General features: G+C 35.9%; 1 protein-coding gene across 3 annotated transcripts in view; it reads left to right on the top strand.

Moving 5' to 3' along the window:
- Positions 1 to 26,151, top strand: part of ABCA12 (ATP binding cassette subfamily A member 12) — a 206,679-nt gene that overhangs the window by 89,648 nt on the left and 90,880 nt on the right. For 2 of the 3 annotated variants that reach the window (XM_063790735.1, XM_063790734.1), the window contains exons 1-4: positions 16,364 to 16,455; positions 16,657 to 16,732; positions 21,598 to 21,716; positions 22,757 to 22,863. Coding sequence is in view for 1 of the 3 variants with exons in the window: in XM_016950439.4 (XP_016805928.3) it covers positions 2,542 to 2,720; positions 11,494 to 11,606; positions 16,657 to 16,732; positions 21,598 to 21,716; positions 22,757 to 22,863 (594 nt within the window). In the remaining 2 variants the exon portion in view is untranslated. Of the gene's footprint in view, positions 1 to 2,541; positions 2,721 to 11,493; positions 11,607 to 16,363; positions 16,456 to 16,656; positions 16,733 to 21,597; positions 21,717 to 22,756; positions 22,864 to 26,151 lie in introns of those variants that run through there. The other variant, XM_016950439.4, reaches the window with a different exon arrangement.

The raw sequence follows: 26,151 nt of genomic DNA, 5'->3' as shown, positions 1-26,151 counted from the left end.
CTAATTTTTTTTTTTTTTTGGTATTATTACTAGAGATAGGGTTTTGCCATGTTGGCCAGGCTCATCTCGAACTCCTGACCTCAAGTGACCCACCTGCCTCGGCCTCCCAAAGTGCTGGGATTATAGACGTGAGCCACTGCACCCGGCTGATTCTGTGTCTTTGTTATTTTGTGACTAGTGCTGCAGTTAACATATGTGTGCATATGTCTTTATAGTAGGATAATTTATATTCTGCTGGGTATATACCCAGTAATGGGATTACTGGGTTGAATGGTAGCTCTGTTTTTAGGTCTTTGAGGAATCACCACACTGTTTTCCACAATGTTTAAACTAATTTATACTCCCACTAACAGTGTTTAAGTGTTCCCTTTTCTCTGTAACCTCACCAGCATCTGTTATTTTTTGACTTTTTAATAGCCATTCTGACTGGTGTGAGATGGCATCTCATTGTGGTTTTGATTTGCATTTCTCTAATGATCAGTGATATTGAGCTTTTTTTCATATGCTTGTTGGCTGTAGGTATATGTTCTTTTGAAAAGCATCTGTTCATGTCCTTTCCCCACTTTTTAGTGGAGTTTTTTTTTTCTTGTAAATTTGTTGAACTTCCTTATAGATGTTGGATATTAGACCTTTTTCAGATGCATAGTTTGCAAAAATGTTCTCCCATTCTGTAGGTTGTCTGTTTATTCTGTTGATGGTTTCTTTGCTGTGCAGAAGCTGTTAAGTTTAATTAGATCCCATTTGTCAACTTTTGCTTTTATTTTGATTGCTTTTGGCATCTTTGTCATAAAATATTTACCATTTCCTGTGTCTAGAATTGTGTTGCCTAGGCTGTCTTCCAGGGTTTTTATAATTTGGGGTTTTACATTTAAGTCTTTAATCAAACTTGAGTTGAATTTTGTATATGGTGTAAGCAAGGTGTATATTTTTTAATTGAGTTGAATTTTGTGTATGGTGTAACCAGTTTCATTCTTCTGCATATGGCTAGCTGGTTATCCCAATGTCATTTATTGAATAGGGAGTTCTTTCCCCATGGCTTGTTTTTGTCACCTCTGTTGAAGATCAGATGGTTGTAGGTGTGTAGCCCTATTTCTGGGTTTGCTATTCTGTTCCATTGGTCTATGTGTCTGTTTTTGTACCAGTACCATGCTGTTTTGGTTACTGTAGCCCTGCAGTATAGTCTGAAGTTAGGTAATGTGATTCCTCAGCAATAAGTTAGATTTTGATAAAACAGTATATCCCTCTCACCAAAATATTATACATTAGAAGCAAGAACACTCTACTATGGAGTGTTTGCATACATTAGTCTTTAAACAAATTTAATTTAATGTTAAGTTCCAGGATACATGTGTAGGACATGCAGGTTTCTTACATCGGTAAATGTATGCCATGGTGGTTTGCTGCACCTATTAACCCATCACCTAGGTATTAAGCCAAGAATGCATTAGCTATTTATCTGGATGTTTTCCTTCCCCCTATCCACCTCTGACAGACCCCAGTGTGTGTTGTTCCCCTCTGTGTGTCCATGTGTTCTCATTGTTCAGCTCCCACTTACAAGTGAGAACATGCAGTGTTTGGTTTTTTGTTCCTGTGTTAGTTTGCTGAGGATAATGACTTCCAGCTCCATACATGTCCCTGCAAAGGACATGATCTCATTCCTTTTTTTCTGACTGCATAGTATTCCATGGTGTATAGTGTCATATTTTCTTTATCCAGTCTATCATTGATGGGCATTTGGGTTGATTTCATGTCTTTGCTATTATGAATAGTACATACACTAGCCTTAAACAACAATGGTAAAAATGAGACACCAATAATCTACATTTAATGCAACCCCACATACAATGAGAGATCACAAAAAAGTACAGTTATAATAATCCCCAATCCAATGTAAAGTACTTACAATTTTTTTTTAACAAAATTGGCAGTCATGTAGAATAGAACATGTGGTAAAAAAGACATTGTTCAAAATCACATAGCACTAAGTATGTGTAATTGTAATAGTAAACATTTTCCTGAATTATGTATATATATATACACACACACACGCTCTTATATATATTATATTATATTATATTTTATATATATAAAAAAATCTATCCGTATCTCTACTAATCTATATATTAGTTAAGGAGTACTCCATCCAAACAATATAACATCTAGTAATAAGTATAGGGAAGATATATCTGCAACCCTAAACCAAGTCCTAAGAAAAAAAGACATTACTCAGAGCTAATATTATTTTAGGAACTTAATTTTAATTTCCAAATATATAATTTGAAATATTTTATATAAATACAGCTTTGTTAACCAAACTTTTATGCCAATTTCTGGAGTTACAGGGAAAAGATCCAATTATGTTTAAGAACATTAGAAGTAGTTGCTGGTTTTCCAAATAAAAGATTGGCTTCAAACTGAGTGAAGATCTAAAAGAATTGCTTATGTGAAAATCTAGATTTTTGATGCTTTTAAAAACAGCAAACCACGTGATTACGAATGTTAAAGTCTCATTTTACTCTGTTTGTGGTTTTATATTTTAAGCTATCCAGTGACCCCAACAATCAGAAGATAGTGTTTCAGGAAATAGTCAGAATGCTGTCTTTCTTCTCACAAGTGCAAGAGCAGAAAGCTGTGTGGCAGCTTCTGTCTAGTTTTCCAAATGTGTTTCAGAATGACACATCACTAAGCAATCTATTTGATGTTCTTCGAAAGGCAAACAGGTAAGAAAATGTAAGAATTAAATGTAATATTAGTGTTCACAAAGAAGTGTTTAAAAAATGTTACCTGTGATGATTACTGTTATCTGGGTTATTTAAACACAGAGCAAATAATCCTTCAGCCTCTTATTGCAGATTTTAGCAGTGAAGGTGAGTGTATTAGTTAAGCAAAGAAGAAACATACACTGTGGTCATCAAGGTTATGGAAGCATCCACGAGGAACTGATCCTAACTGTTGTATTGTTACTGGGTATCACAGAGCTTCTAAGAATGAGGTGTACAGCAGGACCAACAGTATATTGCACGACTGACTCCAGTTCATTCAGGGACAACCTGAGCATTTAAACTATGCAACTAGCATTTAAACTATCCAGGAATAAAATATCTCAGTGAGTTTTGTTTGGTACCATCCAACATAAAACAACCATATTGGTAACAGGTTTGTTCCAAGCCACCTCAAAGAGGTTGGCCTCCCTCATGTGTAGTCAGCTTAGAAATGACCTTTCCAAGCCTGCATATCAGCTAGCCTTGGTATATATGTTATAAAGATTTTAAAACCTTTGCAGGAGAAACACCTTTAAAGGTTACTTTATTCGTAAAAGAGATCTGGGCATGGCCAGTATTTAGAGTTTAATGGACAGTACTTAGGTTTTGATTGCCCTGTATAGCTAATTTGAAAATGTGCCTTAAAAATCCAACTACTGCATCAATGATGTTCGATTATTAAGTGCCTATTACATGCTAGACATGTTACCAAGCCGTTTGTACACATGATCACATTGAATCTTACAACAAACAGTATTTATTTTATAAATTAGATTAACAGTCCTAAAAATTAAGTATTTGCAGATCCTGCATCTAGAAGGGTTTGCAACTAGATTTTCTAACTCCAGAACCCAGGCTGCCTCTCTTATATGTCACTAATAGCATGATGTAGTCTATTTTATATGTCTAAAGCGTCAGAAGAGATTGTTTTTTACTTTTGGAATGCTTTTAAGAGCTTATATCTGTTCAAAGACCTTATAATAAGCCCTTGTATTGATAAAACAATCTCATTTGATTCTCAGAATAGTGCTTTGAGCTGGAGACAATGGATTCCCATTTTATAGAAGAGGAGACAAATCCTTATGGAGGTCAAATGGCTTCCCCAAGGTTCTACAGTTAGTACATGGCAAAGCCAGGACCTAAACTTAAAGAATTCGAATCCCAGTCCTATACTCTTTCCATGGTAACACACCATAACTGGAATACAGAAGAAGCAAGATATTAGGAAGTTTGATTCTCTATGTTAACCCTCATTTTATCTCTTAGGGAAATTTTCATTCACTCAGAATTTTGACTCTGATCCTTTTCCTCCTATTTATCTTCTGTCTTAGGAAGCAAACAGGTGAATCTGTAAAAGGAGAAGGGGAATTATTTGACTTGTATAGTTTAGCAGTGAAAAGAGTCAAAATAATATTCAGACCCCAAATAAGATATCACTACACACTCACTGGAATGGGTTAAATGTTAAAAGATGGATAATTCCAAGTGTTAGCAAGAATGTACAGCAACTGAAGCGGTCATATATTACAAGTTAGCATGGGAAACAACACAGTCATTTGGAAAACAGTGTGACAGCTTCTAATGAAGTAAAACAGTAGATCCATATGAGGCTGCATTCTACTCTTGGGTATTTATCCAAGAAAATGAAAATGTACACCTATATGAAGACTTGTATGCTGATGTTTATTTCTTGATAATAGCTAAAAGTGGAGCCAGGTAATCAAATCTCTATAAACAAAATGGCAAAACAAATTGTGGTTTATTCATATATTAAAATACAACACAACAATAAAAATAAGCAGATTATTGAGTCATACAAGGTAAATAAGTCTCATTAATATTATGCTGGCAAAAACATCAAAACAAAAAATATATACTGTGTATGTAGATAGCGTATCATCCTATTTATAGAAGGTTCTAGAATTGACACAATTAATCTATAATGTTAGAAATCAGATCAGTGGATTCAGGAGCAATTGCATGAGAAAAATTTTCTGGGGTGATTGAAATGTTTGTATCTTAATTGGCATGGTGGTTACATGTATGTGTATTTGTCAAAACTTATAACTTCACTTTGTACCCCGTAAGTTTATACAATTAAAATTATCACTTTACAACTTAAAAAAAACTCATTTAATTGTACACCTAATATAGGTGCATCTTATTGTATTTAAATTATACCTCGATGAAATTTGATTAAAAAATCAACAACAACAACAACAACAACAACAAAAATTCCACAAAATAATATTTAGTAAAAGACAGAAGATCTAAAAATAGGCATTATTTTGGTGGAGCAAATTACACTGGCAAAAACATTGTGCTGTGGCTATTTTAACAACAACCTCTGATCCAAGTTCTGCAGCTATTTTAATTCCCTTAAAATTTTAAAATAAAATTATTGCATATTTTGGCACTATGCAATAGAGTATGTTGTCAAGTAATGATTATAAATGTAAAAGAGTCTGCATAATAATGAAAATAGCTTATTAATAAATGGCTTCAACTCAAGCACCTTAGTAGCAAAAAAGCAAATAATGTAATTTAAAATGGACAAAAGATCTGAATAGATATTTCTCAAAATAACACATATAAATGGCCAACACGTGTATTTTTAAAATGCTCAACATCACTCATCAGCAGGGAAATGAAAATCAAAACTATAATGAGATATCATCTAACTGCAGTTAGAATGGCTATTATCAAAAAGACAAAAACAATAACAGATGCTGGCAGGGATACAGAGAAAGGGAAACTCTTGCACACTCTTGGTGGGAATGTAAAGTAGAATGGCTATTGTGGAAAATAATATGGAGGTTCCTCAACAAATTAAAACAGCCATGCACAGAAAGACAAATACTACATAATCTCATTTTCATGTGGATCCTAAAAAAGTTGATCTCATAGTAGAATGTAGAATAATGATTACCAGAGGTTGGGTGAAAGGGGAGAGGATGAGGGAAGGTTGATCAAGGGGTAGAAAGTTACAATTAAATAGGAGGAATAAATTTTACTGTTCTATTGCACAGCAGGGTGATTGCAGTTAATAGTAATCCATTGTATATTTCAAAATAATGGTAAAAGAGGATTTCAGATGTCCTCATCATAAACAAATAATAAATGTTTGAGGCAATGGATACGTTAATTATACTAATTTGAGCTTTACACATTGTATACATGTACCAAATTATCACACTGTACTCTATAAATATGAACAATTATGTGTCAATTAAAAATAAAATAAAACTTAAAAGAGGCTGAGTGCAGTGGCTTATGCCTGTAATCCCAACAATTTGGGAGGTGGACATGAGAAAATTGCTTGAGCCCAGGAGTTCAAGACTAGCCTGGGCAACATAGTGGGATACTATCTCTACAAAAAAATAAAATAAAATAAAAAAGTAGCTGGGCATGGTAGTGCATACCTGTGGTCCCAGCTACTTGGGAGGCTGAGGTGGGAGGATCGCTTGAGCTTGGGAGTTTGAGGTTGCAGTGAGCCATGATAATGTCAGTGCTCTCTGGCCTGGGTGACAGAATGAGATTCTATCCCAAACAAAGATAAAACCTAAAGAGAAATAGCTTCAAATTATTATGAAGCAAATGACATTTGACTTAAAAATTATTTTATTTTCATAAGAACACTTAACATGAGCTCTGCCCTTTTTACACATTTTTAAATTGTAAGCTATAGGTACAATGCTGTACAGCAGATCTCTAGAGCTTATTCATCTTGCTTAACTGAAACTCCATGCCTGTTCATTAGCAACTCCCATTTCCCTTTCTAATCAGACCCTAGAAACCATCATTTGACTCTTTGATTCTAGGAATTTAACTATTTTATATACTTCCCATACAAGAAATTTTGTAGTATTTTGCTTTGTGTGACTGGCTTAAGTGGTTATGCATTATCATTTCACATCATGTCTTCAGGGTTCATCCATGTTGTTGCATATTTCAAAATGCATTCTTTTTTAAGTCTGAGTAGTATTCATTGTGTTTATATAGCATGTTTTCTTATTCATTTATTTGTTGATGGACATTTAGGTTATCTCCACATTTTGACTATTGTGTATAGTGCTGCAATGAACACAGCAATACTACTATCTCTTCATGATTCTAATTTCAATTCTTTTGGATAAGAATCCAGATGTGAGATTGCTGGATCATATATGATAGTCTATTTGTAATTTTTAAGGAACCTCCATACTGTTCTCCATAGCAACTCCACTGTATTCCTTTTTTTTTTTTTTTTGAGATGGAGTCTCGCTCTGTCGCCCAGGCTGGAGTGCAGTGGCACGATCTTGGCTCACTGCAACCTCTGCCTCCTGGGTTCAAGCGATTCTTCTGCCTCAGCCTCCCGAGTAGCTGGGAATACAGGCACGTGCCACCATGCCCGGTTAATTTTTGTATTTTTGGTAGAGACGGGGTTTTACCATATTGGCCAGGCTGGTCTCAAACTCCCGACCTTGTGATCTGCCCGCCTCGGCCTCCCAAAGTGCTGAGATTACAGGTGTGAGCCATAGCACCTGGCCTATTTTGTATTCTTTTGGTAAATTTTTTATCTTCAATTTTCTTTAATTCAGCAGTATTTCTTTTTATTTATTTTTAACTGACAAAAATTGTATATATTTATGGCATACCACATGTTGTAATATATATCTACATTGTGGAATGGCTAAATCAAGCTATTTAACATATACGTTTCCTTCATATACTTATTTTTTTGTGGTGAGAACACTTGAAATCTACTAGCTTAACAAATTTTTTGTATTTAATATACTTTTATTTACATAAACAGGCCTTAGGGCTGGATTTGGCCTGCAGGTTGCATGGGTTAGTAGGTGCAGCAAACCATCATGGTACACATATATGTATGTAACAAACCTGCACGTTCTGCACATATATTCACACCCCCCCCCCCTTTTTTTGTAGAAGAAATAAAAAAAGGTTTGGGACACACAACATTTTGTTTTTTTGTTTGTTTTTTGAGACGGAGTCTCCCTCTGTGGCCCAGTCTGGAGTGCAGTGGTATGATCTCAGCTCACTGCAACCTCCACCTCCTGGATTCAAGCAATTCTCCTGCTTCAGCCTCCCAAGTAGCTGGGATTACAGGCATGCACCACCACACCCAGCTAATTTTTTTCATATTTTTGGTAGAGATGGGGTTTCACCATGTTGGCCAGGCTGGTCTTGAACTCCTGACCTCAGGTGATCCGTCCACCTTGGCCTCCCAAAGTGCTGGGATTACAGGTGTGAGCCACCGCGCCCAGCCAACATTTTGTATTCTTACCAATAGCATGGAAGGTTTGGATTTCTTCATATCTTTGCCAATACTTTTTGTCTTTTTTTTATTTAATAATATGTATCCTGACAGCTGTGCAATGATATTAAGATTTTGATTTGCATTTCTCTGATGATTGAACATTTTTTCATACGTCTATTGGCTATTTATATGTTTTCTTTATATTTTGGAAATTAACTGTTTATCAGATAAATGGTTTCCAAATATTTTCTACCATTGTATAGTTTGCCTTTTTGATAGAATAGCATCTGACTTTTATTTAGTCAGAACAACTCTTTTTTTAGTGGTCCAGTAATACTTGATCTCTCTAACATGATAGCCCCTAGTTAATGTGGTTTTTGAGCACTTGAAATGTGCTAGTGTGCCTAAGGAACTGAATGTGTAACGTTACTAACTTTGATTAATTTAAATTTTAAAAACTGATACTTGGTTCAGTTATTGTAATACTTTTTAGTATGTTAACAATGGCTTAGGTATGTGAATCTACTTTTTCATCTGTAAATTTAATGAAATCTAAATACAGGTGAAGACTTTTCAATTAAAATTTAGCATCTGCACTGAGATGCCCCATAAGTTTGGAGACCTAGTAGAGTAAAAGACCTAAATTATTTCATTAGTAATTTTTATATTTATTAAATATGGAAATGCTAATATTTTGGATGTATGGAGTTAAAATATATTATTAAAATTAATTTCATCTGTTTCTTTTTACTTATTTATTTATTTATTTATTTTTTTTGTGAGATGGAGTCTTGCTCTGTTGCCCAGGCTGGAGTGCAGTGGCGGGATCTGGGCTCACTGCAATCTCTGCCTTCTGGGTTCATGCCATTCTCCTACCTCAGCCTCCCAAGTAGCTGGGACTACAGGCGCCCGCCACCACGCCTGGCTAATTTTTTGTATTTTTAGTAGAGACGGTGTCTCACTGTGTTAGCCAGGATGGTCTCGATCTCCTGACCTCATGATCCATCCGCCTTGGCCTCCCAAAGTGCTGGGAATACAGGCATGAGCCGCTGCGCCCGGCCTTTACTTTTTTAATGTGACTACTAGAAAATTCTAAATTAAATACATGGCTTGGACTTTTTAAAGTCAGCTGTTTATTATTATGATAAAGCCGACAGTGTCACTAAAAGCCATAATTTTCTCACAAATGACTGTATTTTATCACAACATTATGGTCTCATTGGTTTATCTTAATCTTTGTTGAACAAGTAATAGAGACAAATGGACCCCACAGGAATTTTTATTATTTCTCCAGCATTTTTTTACATTGTATGTTGTATATAAACCAACCACCGAAATCAGATTATATAATGTTAAAGTTAAGACAGTAATAAGCAGAAATGAGCAATCTCAAAAGTCGAGAAAAGCATATGAAAGGACACACAGGATTGTTGCCTTACTGAGATGAAGGCTATGCTGAGACATAAATCACAAAAACTCTTTTTAAAAATTACCTTTACTCAGAGAGCAACCTGTTTTTGATGATGTTTTGTTTTGATGATGTTTTGTTTTGATAATTTCCATTTTTATATGATGAAGAGAGGAAAAATAATCTATGAAGTAAAATAAATATCAAGTATCAATGGTGTAAAGGATTTCAGAGAAGATGGAAGCCCAGGTGTCATTATTTATTAAGTTACATTTTGTTAGATAAAGATGAATGAAGTCTACTGACATTTAATTAATAATGTTAATGATAATAATGCTGAAAGATTTAATGAGATTGTCAAATGTTCAGTCTTTGAAGATGTTACTTTGGGACAATAGGTCAGGTGAGTTAGGCAGAGGGTCAGGCTTGAAGGCTGACCAAGATTTACGCCCTGAGACAGTCTAACTGATCTCCATGGTTGCTAGGGTTTGGAAGTAACCCAACACCTGAGAACCAGGAGATTCTTGGGGCAAACATAAAAATGCCTGAGGTATCACCAGTCATGTATACAGAGCAGAGATGAGAAAAATACAGCCATACCTCTGTGGCCAACTGTTCGGAACACAGCTGGGTGACAAGTTAAAAATGCCTGTGGGCTCTGTGCAGAAATGTTCTGCCCTCCTCCTCCCCACCATGTTGAAGCAAAGCTTTTGTGCTAGAGGCAACATATAGAGTGGATAGAACATAAACTTTGAAATAGAGAGGCCCCAGCTGTACTTATTATTAACTAAATAACCTTGTGTTATTTAGTTACTTAACTTTTTTCAACTTTAGTTTTCCCATCTGTAAAACTGGACAAATAAATTGATTTTATAGAATTATTAGAAAACTAAATGTTAGAAAATATATATGCATATATTTTTATGTATGTTTATAAACATGCACACATATCCACATGTATATCCTTATGTTATACTAGGAACTACCCAGATGGCACCTAAAATTTAGTTCTCTAAACAGCTATCATTCATATCGAGGGGACTAAAATTAAGACATCATCTTAATCTAAATTTCAAAAATTCCAAAAACATTATAGAATGCCATGAAAGTGTACACAAATACTATCTATTGCTGGAATACACATTGAGTTTACTAAGAAACTAGATAGGGAAAAATTACTATTAGCTAATTTGTACTACATTTAACTTCACAATGTCAAATTTTTAACAAAAGCCTACTACTTAACTAAAGCATTGAGTCAACTGTTGATATAAATCACAGTACTTATATAATGTAGAAATGCATGTGCAATAACAATATTTCTTTAAAATGCACTAATGGCTATAAAGGAACTAAAAGACATGTTTTGAGAAATTAATTGCGTTTTCCAAATACAGGATGAACTCAAGCATAACTGAATTTTCTGATTTTCTATCCCCAGTGTAGACTGCCCATCTTATCGGTAACATAAAAGCTATAGAAACAGAGTATGGATATTAATTTTGAACTACCTCTGGAATAGTGCCTATAGACCACTTAGAAGATAGAATATAGACTTTAATTAGGGCAAGCTCCATTTTCTTCTTCAAAAACATTACTATCTGTTTAGCAAAAGATAAATATTATAAATGCTTAAATAATAATTATTCCTGAAACTAGATCCTTTATTTGGGTTTGGTTTTTAATGAAAATACTTTCTAATATTTAATTTTTCTTTTTAGCTAAAAAAAGATGTATTCTTTAATTGAAAGTTGCTTTTCCTAACTACTTATTTCTAAGTCTTAGAAAAAAATTGATGGGAACCTTGCTCCATTACTTTAAGGCTGGTGATTCCTGATGTTTTAGAAACCTGGAAACATAAACTGCTCTGTCTGGTTAAGAATATTTTGTTGAGATTTTGTGCATGAACAGACAAACAAGTAATTAAATTACAAAAAGTAGCATCTTGTCTTTTATGTTATAAGAATAATTTATACTGTAGCCATTTTCTCCTTGAATAACCTTTTGTTTCTGTCTGCAAACCTTGAAACAGAATCTGGTTTAATTGTTTTTTGACTCCTTAGTGTGCTGCTGGTTGTGCAGAAGGTTTATCCGCATTTTGCAACTAACGAAGGTTTCAGAACCCTCCAGAAGTCTGTTAAACATCTGCTGTACACTCTGGACTCCCCAGCTCAAGGTATTATATTTCCATCTTACTGTGTTAAATTCAGTGTCACAAAGCCCATTGGAAATATAAAGCAGAGTGCAATGAAAGTAATCATGTAGAGATGATATTATTCTTAGGTGGGGACATATGCTATGAATAAATCTGGATCTGGAGTTAATCAAAGTGTGGAGAAAGGGAGAAATGGCCAAGAAGAGGGAACTGTGGCTTTCTAGGGTTTTTAGTTAGGTGAAGATGATCTCTGTTAGCTTGTAAAACTGTTTATACTTGGTATAGAAAAAAAAATCAGGGGCTATGCCTCAACAAATAGATTTCTACCTTACTATTTGAAACAAATGCCTAAAGCGAATTGCAGTATTTTAAAATTCATTTTCAAATTTTGATTTTCCAGTAAGACAAGGTATAACATGTTGGTAGTGAGTCACAAAATGTCCCTTTGGCATATCTAGAATAGTACTGTCTACACTCACATGGAGACATACAGCTACATACACACAGACACAGACAGACAAAGGTTTGGAGATGTAAGGAATAAATCCCTACTTGCCAAGTTTGGTTAACAATTTATCTCTGGTGAATAAATTTAGAATTATGCTTTCTCAGCTGAGTTTGTCAGCTTTTACATATTTCAGCTTTTACCTTTAGATTACAAAATAAGCATCCTGAGATCATCAGGTCAAAATCTGATTGTTCATTACATAGTATTGAAATATCAATTTTCATATAAAAAGAAAGCATGCCTGTGAAGGCTTTGAAGAATTCTCACTGGAGGGTCCAACAATACTCTTGGATGCCATTTTCTGTTAGTCTAGAGCATTTTTTATATCTACAATTGCAGAATTGATGGTTAGCTTGCAGGATTGACTGTTATTAAATTTGGTGGTCTTGACGTCCATTAGAAAAACAGGATTACTCTTAAAAAAAAAAGTTTAGGCTAGAAAACCAGACAATGTGCTAACAAACATAATTATTTCCTCTGTTTTCTTTTCATATCTGCATTTTAAAGGCTTAAGAACTTAATGTTTCTCCTTATTACCCTTTCCTTTTTATTTTCAGACTCATCCTTTATAATTAATATAAAGTAAAGTAATAAAGTTACATTTTAAAAAATTTTAAGTACAAAGCTCACCTGTGCTTCAAAAGCTGGAGAAGTAAGCAGGATTTCTTATTAAGCAGGGAGCAGAACACGTTTCCTGGTGAAAAATGTAATTCCGTTTTCAATATTTAACAGTGACCATGTCTTATGTCTATGACTGTGCTAATCATTTTGGCAAGTCTTTTTTTTTTTTTTTTTTTTTGAGATGGAGTCTCGCTCTATCGCCTAGGCTGGAGTGCAGTGGCGCGATCTCGGCTCACTGTAACCTCTGCTTCCCAGGTTCAAGCAATTCTCTGCCTCAGCCTCCCGAGTAGCTGGGATTACAGGCGCCTACCACGCCCGGCTACTTTTTTGTATTTTTAGTAGAGATGGGGTTTCACCATCTTGACCAGGCTGGTCTTGAACTCCTGACCTCGTGATCCACCCGCCTCAGCCTCCCAAAGTGCTGGGATTACAGGCATGAGCCACCACGCCCGGCTTTTGGCAAGTCTTAAAACACGTCATTGGATGGTCAAGAAGACAAGAACATACACCAAGGAAATGTATTTTTATTCATAAAATTTGATACACTTACCTTTTGTTTCTTTTTAAATTTCCTGCACTGTGAGTTCATCAAGCCAAGAATATCAATGCAGATGTATTAATGTCAATTCCTAAAAGTTACTAACTTCAAAACCCTACCTGTTTGAGCAGAAATTTTGTAGACTTTGAAAACCCTCCTAAGTATTTCTAGGAATCTTTCAGGGAACTTAAACTTGTCATTGAAGGCAGAACTAGTGACTACAGTTCAACAGCACTGGGGTCTCTGGTCCAAGTACAGATACCTGCCCCGTAACCCAGACCACCTCATTCTTAGTCTTCACAGTGTTCAGCAGTATTTTTGAAAATGAACATCCTTTCTCCCTTGGGTTTTTACTCTGTTATGCTGGAGTGGGGTGGTATCTCATAGCAGAGTTGCTTGTATTCTCTCTAATATAATGGTTAAGATAGGTTTGTAGGCTTCATACCACTCTTTCAAGTAAAGAACACAATAGGTAATATTTATTGTATCAATGCTCAGTATTTTAGTATCTGAAATTCATTTTATCATCTAAATAACTCTGTGAGATACAGTTATTATCCCATTTTATAGACAAAGAAACAGAAGCTTAAGGAGGCTGGGTGCTTGGCCTGTGTTACTCATCCAGCAAGTGGCCAAACTGAGATTAGAACTTGGATCTGTGTATCTCCAAATCTAGGCCCCAGGAGCTCTTTTATGAACAACCTCACTTAAACATTTACCTTCTGGGACATACTTGCTTCTGAGGTATCTCACTGGGACATGCAAGTACCTGCTTAACCTCAGAAGAGCCCACACTTTTAGTCACTGATGGAGCTTGGCTCCCCATCCACACTTATTCTGTGGGACCATATGCTACATTTTTTCCACTGCCTTCCCCCATTCCTCTCCACATTCTGATTTCTACCCACTTTCCTCACACCATGTTTATCTCTGATCCACCCTGAAGTATGAGCACACTTCAAGATTTCTTCAGGAGCCTCCTTAGCAACCGTGAAAATAGAGAGTTGCTAATAAACACCTGGGAAGAAAGTTGCCTCCTAGCTTCCTATCTCAAGATACCTAATTCTCAGCTCGGCTCCAGCTAGGATCCTTGCTACACAGTTAATACACTCCATAGTAGGTCCATTTATAAATACTGAGTTTTGGGAGCAGAGATTATGTTTGTGACTCACTGGAATTTGCTCTTTTGCAAAATAGTACATTATATAAAATTACATTTTTAGGATGTAATTTAGGATAGAAATCCTTACTGATAAAAAGAGGTCATCTATGCACCATATTTCTGTGTCTGTGAATACAATTTTTTTTAGCTGTGTCTATCCCAGTACATATATATTATTTTTATTTTTATTTTTATTTTTTGAGACAGAATCTCGCTCTGTCGCCCAGGTTGGAGTGCAGTGGCGTGATCTCAGCTCACTGCAAGCTCCGCCTCCCGGGTTCACGCCATTCTCCTGCTTCAGCCTCCCAAGTACCTGGGACTACAGGCACTTGCTACCACGCCCGGCTAATTTTTTATATTTTTAGTAGAGATGGGGTTTCACCGTGGTAGCCAGGATGATCTCGATCTCCTGACCTCGTGATCTGCCCACCTCGACCTCCCAAAATGCTGGGATTACCGGCGTGAGCCACCGCGCCCGGCCTGTGAATACAATTTTAAGTATGCCTAATCTTACAAATAAAAAAGAAGTAAAATCTCAGTTTTTAAGGGTCTGTAACATTTTCTATTTCATTAAGACCTGTTTAGTATAGTATTTCTTTCAATATACTTTATAGTCCTTAGTGACCAGAGGGAAAAGTCTTTATTTAACTTCAGGGTCAAGTCTGTCATTGATAATATAAAGTTAATTTTCTATTAGTTACTTATTTTAATGGCTTGATGAAAAAGAGAAACTCTATAACCACATAGTATTACAAATACCAATTAGCTTTCTGAGCATCACATAGGAGTTCAAAGTGAGCAAAATTTGATCTTAGAAAATGAGTTTTATATACCTTTACATTGCAAAGGCAAAAATCTCAACATGTTTTTGAATCTATAGTTATTCTATATATAGATGTCAATACATAATAGGTATTACTATTGTTAATTAGGTTTGTTTATTCTGGGCATCCCATTCATTCTTGGCCCTTTAACTCACTGATGCATTACTGTTATTAGAGCAATAATATTCAGCTGCATCATGAACAGAGCACAGGAAAACTCTACTCTGCTGAACAGAAAAAAACTGAGACAGCCACTCTGCCAGATAGCAGGGGCTGTACAAACGTTACTTAGATATGACTGATACAGGTGACAGACAAGGAGATTTTTAATTCTGGGATAGTCTTTTTATACACATACTAATTTAAATAAAGTTAATAATCAGGACCAGCAAAAAAATGGGCGATTGCATAGTTTTGTGCTAGTACCTTTTTAGAAGGCTTTAGGTTGCACTAACTAGAGACAATACAAGAACTATTGAAGCTGGTAATAAAATATCCCATTGAAAATGATTAGGCCAATGTTAAAAATGACAGCATTGAGACATGCTGGATTATTTATAAGGAATGAGTAGAGTCTGAAGAGAAGGGAAATAAGTGATATCATTTCCCTAAAGGAGCTGAATTAAAGTATTGGATTTATGATGTTTTTATTTATGCAGGGGCCATTTAAAGCATTTTCATTTTCAATTTTTATGTGAATGCTGTTGCACACTTACTCTTTTATGATACAACCTTATGCAGCAGGCTGAATTAGGGACCTATTTAACTTCTGGGGGTAACTCATGGTGTTGAATTAGATCTTCGTATGTGGTTTCCATTAGACCAAACTTAGTGACTGCCTTCCACGCTATGCACCTTCATATTATTTGAGAACTCTCAGAACAGTTCTGTTAACATCAGTCAATTTGCATTCACAGCTGCATTCAATTGAGATTAGTGGCTGCTTTTTGAAAGATAGAAAATATAGATTAGTGATGGCAGATGTTTCCTGAGGCTACATTCTAGACAACTGAAGGCAAAAAAAAAAAATCCAGTGACCCATAAGACTAAAATTGGCTTCATTTGATTAACAAATCACGTGGTAGTCAATCTTCATTATAGTACTTAGCAGTCATCTGCATATGCAGGTCCTGGGATAAAATAATGTAGTGGCTTGATGCACAGACAAAGAACTTGTTAGAAATGCATATGCTTGACCATCGGGATTATTTTGATCAGTAGGCATCTATTTCCTATAAATATCACACATATTTTCCAACAAAAGAGCATAGATGTCTTTTATACAATTCTTTTGAGAATGATTCTGCAGATTTCTGCATTTTCTCCTCATTAATTTGACCTGGGATGGTTTTCACTGAGGAAAAAAATCTTTAAGCAAACATGTTAAATGTTTACCTATATAAAAATTATTACTTTAGGTGACTCCGATAATGTAACGCATGTGTGGAATGAGGATGATGGACAGACCTTATCTCCAAGCAGTCTGGCTGCACAGTAAGTCTTTGTTTATTTCTAAATAGGTAGATAACTTGGCTGAATAAACAATCAAAACAATTTCTAAACATAATTCGCTTATCAGTGTACATAAGCATGGAATAGAAAAATCAACTATTGACTGAGCAAAGGAAAGGGCATAGTCCAAGTGTAGTAAAGTTGAAACTTATTTTTTGATATTATTTAATGATACTTTAGCATTGCACAAGAAAATCTCTTTTTCATTTCCGAGCTTGCATAACTAGATCTAATGTGTCATGTCTGGATTGGTTACTTTATGCCTATGAGGATGATCTAGCTGGAGGGCTGTCAACACTTTTCTTTCACCACAAACAGTGTATAAGTATCTGTCTTGCTCTGTGCAGGCTGCTATAGCAAAATACCATAATCTGAGCAGCTTATAAACAAGCCTCCTAATACCGTCCTCATCTTGGGGGTTAGGAGTTCAACATATGAATTTCGGGAGAACATACTCATTCATACCATAGCAGCCTCCAATTTTTTGTTACTATTTTTTGGGTTTCTAGAGAATAAAAATATTTTTTATGCTTAAACAAGATAATGCAAAATTTGTTTGCTTTCAGTGGTATTCAGTTAGGCAAAACTGTTTGTAGGTAATTTAATTTGGGACTTTTATTGGCATATATAAAGTCCCGGGAATAGGCAGTGGAAATAACAGCAGCAACCATGCTGTCTAAAGACCATTAATGTAAGCAGATCCTGAAGTAACTGTGATAATTATGGTAAGAAATGCAAACAGTTGCTTATGGTAGTTAATTGACGCAAATTTCTGTAGTTCAAGGCAAATTTAGAGACGAGATGGCCTGCCTGTTAGGTAAAGATTGCTTTAGCCTGTAAATTATACTATTGAAATTATTTTATTTTAGTCCCAAAGGATACATCTGTGTGCTAACGGAAATCTATACAAATAAAAAAACAAACAGGATTACTTAGGTTTAACCAATTTTTTTCTTTTTCTAAAATCGAATGTACATAGTTGTTTACAAACTTTCTATTATTTAACGAGAAGTTCTCCACCTCTGAGTAGATTCTGGCCAAAATCCTTGCATAAACAACTACCTCCTCTTTCTGCCGCCATCTCTCTCATCCTCTAAGGTGGCTGACCCAGGTGCTTCTCCCAGAGCAACCAAGCCCTTAGGCAATTTCACCCTAGCCAGGCTGCCATGTTTCATATAGTCATGTCTTTTTTTTTTTTTTTGAGACGGAGTCTGGCTCTGTCGCCCAGGCTGGAGTGCAGTGGCGCCATCTTGGCTCACTGCAAGCTCCGCCTCCCGGGTTCACGCCATTCTCCTGCCTCAGCCTCCCAGGTAGCTGGGACTACAGGCGCCTGCCACCACGCTTGGCTAATTTTTTATTTATTTTTTGTATTTTTAGTAGAGACGGGGTTTCATCATGTTAGCCGGGATGGTTTTGGTCTCCTGACCTCGTGATTCGCCTGCCTTGGCCTCTCAAAGTGCTAGGATTACAGGCGTGAGCCACTGCACCCGGCCAAATAGTCATGTCTTTTAAACACATTCCCTATATAGCCATCAAAAATAATAATAGCAAAATACCTTTAAACTGAGATAACTGCATGCGTATTGCTGAAGCCAGGTATTTTTATGAGAGCCTTGAGGCGTCCATAGCATTGATAATGTCAGCGCCACAGACCTGCAAATTCCACAGCAAATGTAGTTAGTTGCTGACAGCTAGTTGACAGTTTATTAGGAAGAATTCAATACTTCTAAGTTGGCTCTTGTTGTGATTGATGAAATTAAGGGATTTCTTATCTTCAGACTTCCTTTCCACTCCAGCTTTAAAATAATCACAGAGTGGCAATGCTGGTATAAGGTAAAAAGTTATTTTGGCTCAGAATTTTCTAAAGAAAGATGCTCAAAAATACTTTTTCCTCATAGCTCTACTTTCTCCTAATTATTTTTGTTCTAAAGTCATTATTTTTATCGTTTTGTGTTTGTACTTATGCACATGAACGTGCACATCCAGACACTTACCTTTTATGGTAAGCACTCTTGGAGAGTAGGTAAGATTTTGTATAAAGGATTACTCCAGTGTTGTAAGGGAATAATTGGGTATTTATGCCAAAATTGTGGCACACAGATATAAGATCTTATTTTGGAGTATACTAAGTCTATTCTCAGAAATTTTTGTAATCAAATGTTCTTCATGAAACTAAGAGAATGGCTTATCAAGGTCAATTCTAGCCCAACTGTCCTCTATTTTAAGCTTGACAATACACCATGAAACTCTCTTGTTCCAGTCCATCTAGTAGATAAGGCTAATATTTTGCTGTTGAGCAGTGCACCAAGTGGAAATAGCTCTATGTTGTAACAATGATGACAGACAGAAAGACAAACACAAAAGAAGGAAGGGCAATATTGGGAAGTGTGGGGAAAGGTGAGGAGAGGAAGGGAGAACCACCTTACTGAAGCAGGAGAACGACCCAACGTGTGCTTATCTGGTGATGCCTCATTGGGCACTTCTCAGATAAATGGCCAGTGTCTCTGCAGCTTCCTGCATCTCTTTTCCTTATGTATTTATCCTTTCCACAGATATTAACTCAAGTGTATGATGTACGAAATACAAATGCTAGATATTCTGTGATGGGGATGGGGTCAGGGGTGAACAGGGAATGGGATACAAAACTAAATGGGTCATTCTTTCAAGTTGCTCAGAGGAGAAATGTTTATCTTGAAACCTCTACTTATCACTATAGCCAAATAAAATAGATGGATTATTCTACCCTCCTCTTCCCAAAATAGATGTAGTAAATTTATAATTATTCTCATAGTTTCATTTGTCTCTTCTTTGACGTCTTGGATTCTCAAATCCCATCTTCCAGCTTATCTTTAGAATATTCTTTCAGACACTGCTTCCCACTACCCTCAACATTCTGAAACTATCATTTCAAAATACCTGCTCAGGGTTTTTTGAGCAAGTGCTGTGAGTATATTGGTTATTATTAGACCTTGGCTTGATTTGATTTGACTTGACTCACTGATGTCATAGGTAGACTACAATCCATGAAACTTGACTGTAGGCATGACTTCATATTACATGCATAACCTGTATAATAGGGTTAGTTTTGTCACCTGTCACACTCCTGTTGCATTTTTAACAGTAATAATGTGATTTAGAAATTTCCCTAATAGAGTTTCTTTTATTTAGGACAGAAAACTTACTCTAAGAATACACTCTCCTGGTCCTTCATTTGTGAATTGATCAATGGCATTAACTATCTATAAGGAGGCTTTGATAAACAATGAAGCTCACTGTCTAAAATCTCTAAGGTCTGAGTCCACCAAATATAGTATTACCAAGAGTCTCTAGTCAAGGAAATGCCTATGCACAAGCATGAGCGCTTGTAAAATGGATACTTTTTAAAAAAATATAAAGACTATGAATAGTATTTAAATGAGTCAGCCCTCTGACCACTTTGCTGTGCTCTGACTGCCAGGTTAGAGAGACTTTTCTTGCCATGTATTTCTTTTTCTTTTAAAGTTCCTCAAGGATCCAGTGTTGTTAACCCACATTTAAACACCCTGAGTCTTTAATATTGATGAAAATATTTTCCTGCATTTACTAGCTATGCCAAGGTTAATCGTTCCCACTCGCATTTTAATAAAATCTAAGTTAAACATCCAGTAGGACTAGTTAATTTGTGTATTGTACAGTTTGATTCAAAACAGATGATCCCCAAATCAGCCATTGACATTTATTCTATCTTTACAGAAAATTCAATAGTAGACACTAAGGGAAGAAGTTACAAAATAAATAGAGATGTAGCCTCACAGTTGAAGCGACAGAGCACACATAATACACACATATTCATTCACATAGCCTTACTCACTCATGTAGCCTGAAAAATCTTAGGCCCTTTCCTTACATGCCAATCACTTTGAAAGGAAACCAGAAAGTGGTGAATTTGGGAACACTAAATTGGTTGATTAGAGAAAAAAGGAACTTATATTGGTCAATGGGATCCCATTAATTCAAAATTAAATGAATTCAAATCTAGTTATTCAATATTATAGGTGGAAAGGACCTAGCAGATCATCTAGCCCCCTAGCTTTCAATTGACAAGAGAAGAATCGGAGAGTCAGAAGGGGGTTGCCAGATTTAGAAAATGAAAAGTAAAAAAATAATTGCAGGACTCGTGGGATGTACTTATACACAAAAAAGATTATTCATTGTTTATCTAAGATTCAACTTTAACTGGGAGTCCAGTATTTTACCTGGCAACCCTCACCCAGTGACCTTTTTCTTTCATGTAAGTGTGCCTAGAAATTGCCTTAAGATGACCTATGATGGCATATTAAAACAATTAAATATAAAGATAGTACACATAGAAAAGGCAAGTGCTGCCCTTGTACAGTTAAACTGGGTGAGGGAAGACACCCAACTGCATAGTATTTCTTTCTTTTTTTTCTTTTTTTTGAGATGGAGTCTTGCTCTGTCGCCCAGGCTGGAGTGCAGTGGTGCGATCTCGACTCACTGCAAGCTCCGCCTCCCGGGTTCACACCATTCTCCTGCCTCAGCCTCCAGAGTAGCTGGGACTACAGGCGCCCGCCACCACGCCCGGCTAATTTTTTTGTATTTTTAGTGGAGACGAGGTTTACACCGTGTTAGCCAGGATAGTCTCGATCTCGTGACCTCGTGATCCGCTCGTCTCGGCCTCCCAAAGTGCTAGGATTACAGGTGTGAGCCACCCCGCCCGGCCAACTGCAGAGTATTTCAATGTCCAAGTCAACCAATGCCAAACAACCAGGGACCAAAATGATCTCAACAAAACGGCTTTGCTTTACTTTTATATGTCTTAATTTCTATATTCTTTTCTAATTCTGCAGGCTCCTAATTCTGGAAAACTTTGAAGATGCCCTCTTAAATATATCAGCAAATAGTCCTTATATTCCTTACTTGGCATGTGTGAGAAATGTGACTGACAGTTTGGCCAGAGGTTCACCAGGTAATACTGTTCTTAACAGTCAAAATGCTGCTCATGGTTTCTACCTCTGTTCTAAAGTAGTGAGTTTTTGAAGCATTTGCTTACACAGGAAAGAAAATTTGTAAAATCTTAGTTTCCATATGCATCAGTTTCAGTCTGGTGATTTGATATACAAAGGGAATGTCTTGTCATAATATCATATTATTCTGTTGCTGCTGCTAGCACTAGCTGGCCACCTGGACAAACTTTAATACATAATGGCCATATAATGGATAATATGATAATGGCCACTGGGACAAATTTTCCAACTGTCCAGAGTCATTAGAGGTTCATATGACCCTTCATGACATTTCGATGCTCTTAATAATCTTAGCTGTTAAAAAATGTTAAGGAATGATAATATAGAGTTCTAAAAGCGGGTGTAAATTACATAAACAAAGGCATTTTTGTGGCAGACTATTTTTATTTTCTACTCTTACACACTTTATTGGCAATTTTCTGCCTACATGGGCAACCATAAAGATTATATTTAATCAAATGTTTCTTTTTTTTGAGAGAAAAGACCTACTTTCTCACATTTTCTAGGACACACACATTCTCTTTTCCTACACCAAAAATAGTTTTCTGAGAGTTAATGGCAAGCAAATAGCACAACAAATATTTAAGTCCAGACTTTGTTTACAAGGTATGAATTAATCAAGGTTGGAAAGGCATATTTATATCACAGTGATTCTATAGCCTATTCTTTCCAAGATACTTCAACTTAATAGTATATCCGAAAGTCAGGAATGAAAGCATAGTCAGTTCACAAAGAGCCAAAACTATGTAGCACCTTTGCTAGAAATATTTTTATCTCTAAGCAGATATTTTTAAAATAATGAACTCTATTGTCCCCATGGTTCAAATAAAGGTTAAATTTTCATTCATCTTATATTTATATTGAGGTAGGCTATTATCTTAGGAAAAATTTAGTAATAAATCAGGATAGAGGTGTCTTTCAAACTGGTTTCCTAAATGACCTTGCAATTCACATAAAGTAACTCTTCTCCCTTCCTTTACAGAAAATCTAAGACTCCTGCAGTCTACAATACGATTTAAAAAATCTTTTCTTCGCAATGGTTCCTATGAAGATTACTTTCCTCCAGTTCCTGAAGTCCTAAAATCAAAAGTAAGCCATGAAAGTAAAAAAAAAAAAAAAACCTTAACACTTGTATATTTGGCAATATAACATAAAAAATAACATATAACATATAAATAAACTTATAACATAAAAAACAACACTTGTATATTTGGCAAGATACACTTTTAAGTTTTAAATCTGATCTTTGTAAATAATGATCCTATTTTAACTCTAGATTTATAATGGCCCTACTTATGACTCTAGAAAAATGGTGACAAAAGAGTTTATGGCTGGATGCCGTGGCTCATGCCTGTAATTCCAGCTACTCAGGAGGCCGAGGTGGGAAGAATCACTTAAGACCAGGAGTTTGAGGCTGCAGTCAGCTGTTGTCACACTGTGCTCCAGCCTAAGTGACAGTGGGAGACCCTGTCTTTAAAAAAAAAGTTTTTAAAGAGTTTGATGTTATATAATGGTATTTTTTTTTTAATCAGTGGAGATCTCGGCATGAAATGACCCAAAAGAGCCTAATTACTGTATGCACATTTATAAGGGAATGGCTAACAATAGTTATTGTATTAAACTTCATAATTTGAAAGAGATTTGAAAAAGGATTCGTAATAATAATTTCTAATTTGAGATGTCTTGTTTTAAAATTTGTAAAAGTAGATTTTGAAAGCTGATGTTTTAGATTTCACAGCATACAAAAATCTCAAAATGTGGTTCACCCTACTTTTATTGTTGTCATCAGAAGCTAAAATGAATAATTTATATTAAAATTTATGATACTAGAGAATGTGGGAAAAGGCAACCAAAAAATATATAACTGTATGTGGGAATAACTTTATGCTTATTTGTCTATTATTCTTTATCTCATGCATATAGTATACAGGTTATCATGAAATTTAGTTTATTTTTTAAATAACCCTATTAAAATTTGAAAGCTGTTTTCCTAGAAAGAATAGCTATTTAATTGGATTTACATAGTCAGGAATAAAGTGAAATTAGAACTGGTTTATTCAGGGCAAGCAAGATGACTTGTATAGTGAACATGGTATAATTAAGCAGGCATGCAAAACATTATGTCCATGTATATTACAAATAAATGTACTAGTTACCATTACCTACATTTTAGCCCTAGTGTTCTACATGCATCAAAATTTCTAATATACTTAATTTAGCATTATCTTAATTTGTTTGTGCAAATGAGAAGGAAATTGTGCATTCATCTGGAAAATTCCTACTCATCCCTCAAGGACAAGTTTAAATACCACTTCTTCGATAATATTAGAGTATCACCTTTCTTGCTGTTTTTCAGCCAGGATAATGACTTTTTCTTCTGTGCTCCTATAATATTTATCCATTCTTTTTTTTTTTTTTACCAATTATATGTACTCCCATAATACTAATCTATTTATTTGTAAGACATAGCCTCTTACCCCAAAGTGCTTATTGTCAATCCATTGGAGGAGATGGAAAAGCAGACCAACAATTGTAATACAGTGAGATAAGTGTTGTGATAGGTGGATAGAGGCTTCTGTGCATGGAGGCGGGATATCTAACATGGATTGTAAGGGATAGAGGTGGAGAGAAGAAATTCTGTAGAGAAAATAATGCTTTCTCTGAGTTTTGAAGGCTGCATAGAATTAGGTTAGTTGTGCATTCTAGACATAGAGTCCTGAGTTTAAGAAGATAGAGGCGTGAACTTGAAAGACAGGTATAGGGGTATCTGCAGTCATGTGTTCAGCTGGAACAGAAGATGCCCATGTGATAGGCAGAAAACAGGGCTGCAGGGTGAGGCTGAGCCTAGATCCTGACTTCCTCGTCAAGGAATTTGAATTTGATCATGAAAGTTGTAAATTTGAAGAAGGTGAAATTTGCATTTTAGAAAGAGACATCTCTAATGAGATGACATCTCCAGTGACAGTGAGATTTCTGGCCTTTGGAACTCATTACTTGGCATTATAATTTGTTGCATATGTCAGGTCTGTTTTCCTCACTAGAGTTTAAGCTGATGAAATTATGCTTTCATCACCCCTAAAGCCCCACATAGTAGGAGCTTAAGCCTTGATTCATGAATGTATGAAAAAGTGAGGGTGTTAAAGTAGAGCACTGAGAATGTAATCATGCTCCCTGGGCAATTACAGTTCTTGACTTAGGGAAGGGGAATATCATACTCTGGGGACGGTGGTGGGGAGGGGGGAGGGGGGAGGGATAGCATTGGGAGATATACCTAATGCTAGATGACGAGTTAGTGGGTGCAGCGCACCAGCATGGCACATGTATACATATGTAACTAACCTGCACAATGTGCACATGTACCCTAAAACTTAAAGTATAATAAAAAAAAAAAAAAAAAAAGAAAGTCACCAGGAAGCACATAATATACACTAGGGAAATGGAAACACCACAGTCTCAAACATTTATACTAATAGGATGGGACTGGGGCTAAAAATAATTTAAAACATCATCCCCAATTTGAATATAATGCTCTCCTTCAGGGTTACATTATGGAAAAAGTTCTAGAAGCCACAGAAGTGGAAATAAACTACATTTGTTTCTTTTGAGTAGAAAATCTATCATCATTTATAACAAGCATGGCTGTTATTTGAAATTGACGGGACCCATTCAGTCCTAGACCACAAGCTCCATGAGGAATATTGCCAGGTCTGTTCCTTTACCATTGCATCCCCAGCACCTGGCATAGGGTATGACACATGGGAAACACTCAGTACCTATCACTGAAAGAATGAAGACAAACTCCTAGAGTTTCACAGTTACTGATGCTGTTACTCCCCTGCTTTGTTCACCCTGATAATTAGTATCATGCTTGTGACCATCAGTTAGGGCACACCCAATCTAACGCTTTATTCATGATATTCCTAAGATGGTGGTGAACGCTGGCATTCATTGGTGACTTTTCCCAGCTTTTTCTCCTTGCCGGAACATTCTGCTCTTCTTGAACTTTTGTGTTTTCTCCTCCCTTCATTGTTTTATCTTTTTTCTTTCCAGTTGCTTTGATGGGAAGAATAACTTTCTGATTAGGGAGCTATGCATAAAGTGGGTGTTCCCGTACTGGGCAGAAATACAAATAACACAATATTTTTATTGTAAAACCTGTAAAATTTTAAATAGACTCATTTTTCCCTCTATTTACCCACCAAGAGCTCAGGAATATTGCTGCTTTATCATTTTATGCCCATTGCTATTGTGAGGTCAGTACCATCATGTCACTTACGATTCTGATTCAGATACATTTGAAAAGCATCAGGCAGTGGAGAATTCAGTCACAGCTGGAAATGGCATTAGTCATCTGTTGTTCTATTTTAAACCTGAACT

Source organism: Pan troglodytes, chromosome 13 (assembly GCF_028858775.2).
Source record: "Pan troglodytes isolate AG18354 chromosome 13, NHGRI_mPanTro3-v2.0_pri, whole genome shotgun sequence".
Taxonomy (NCBI): Eukaryota; Metazoa; Chordata; class Mammalia; order Primates; family Hominidae; genus Pan; species Pan troglodytes.
This window is presented reverse-complemented; position numbering and strand designations above follow the sequence as displayed.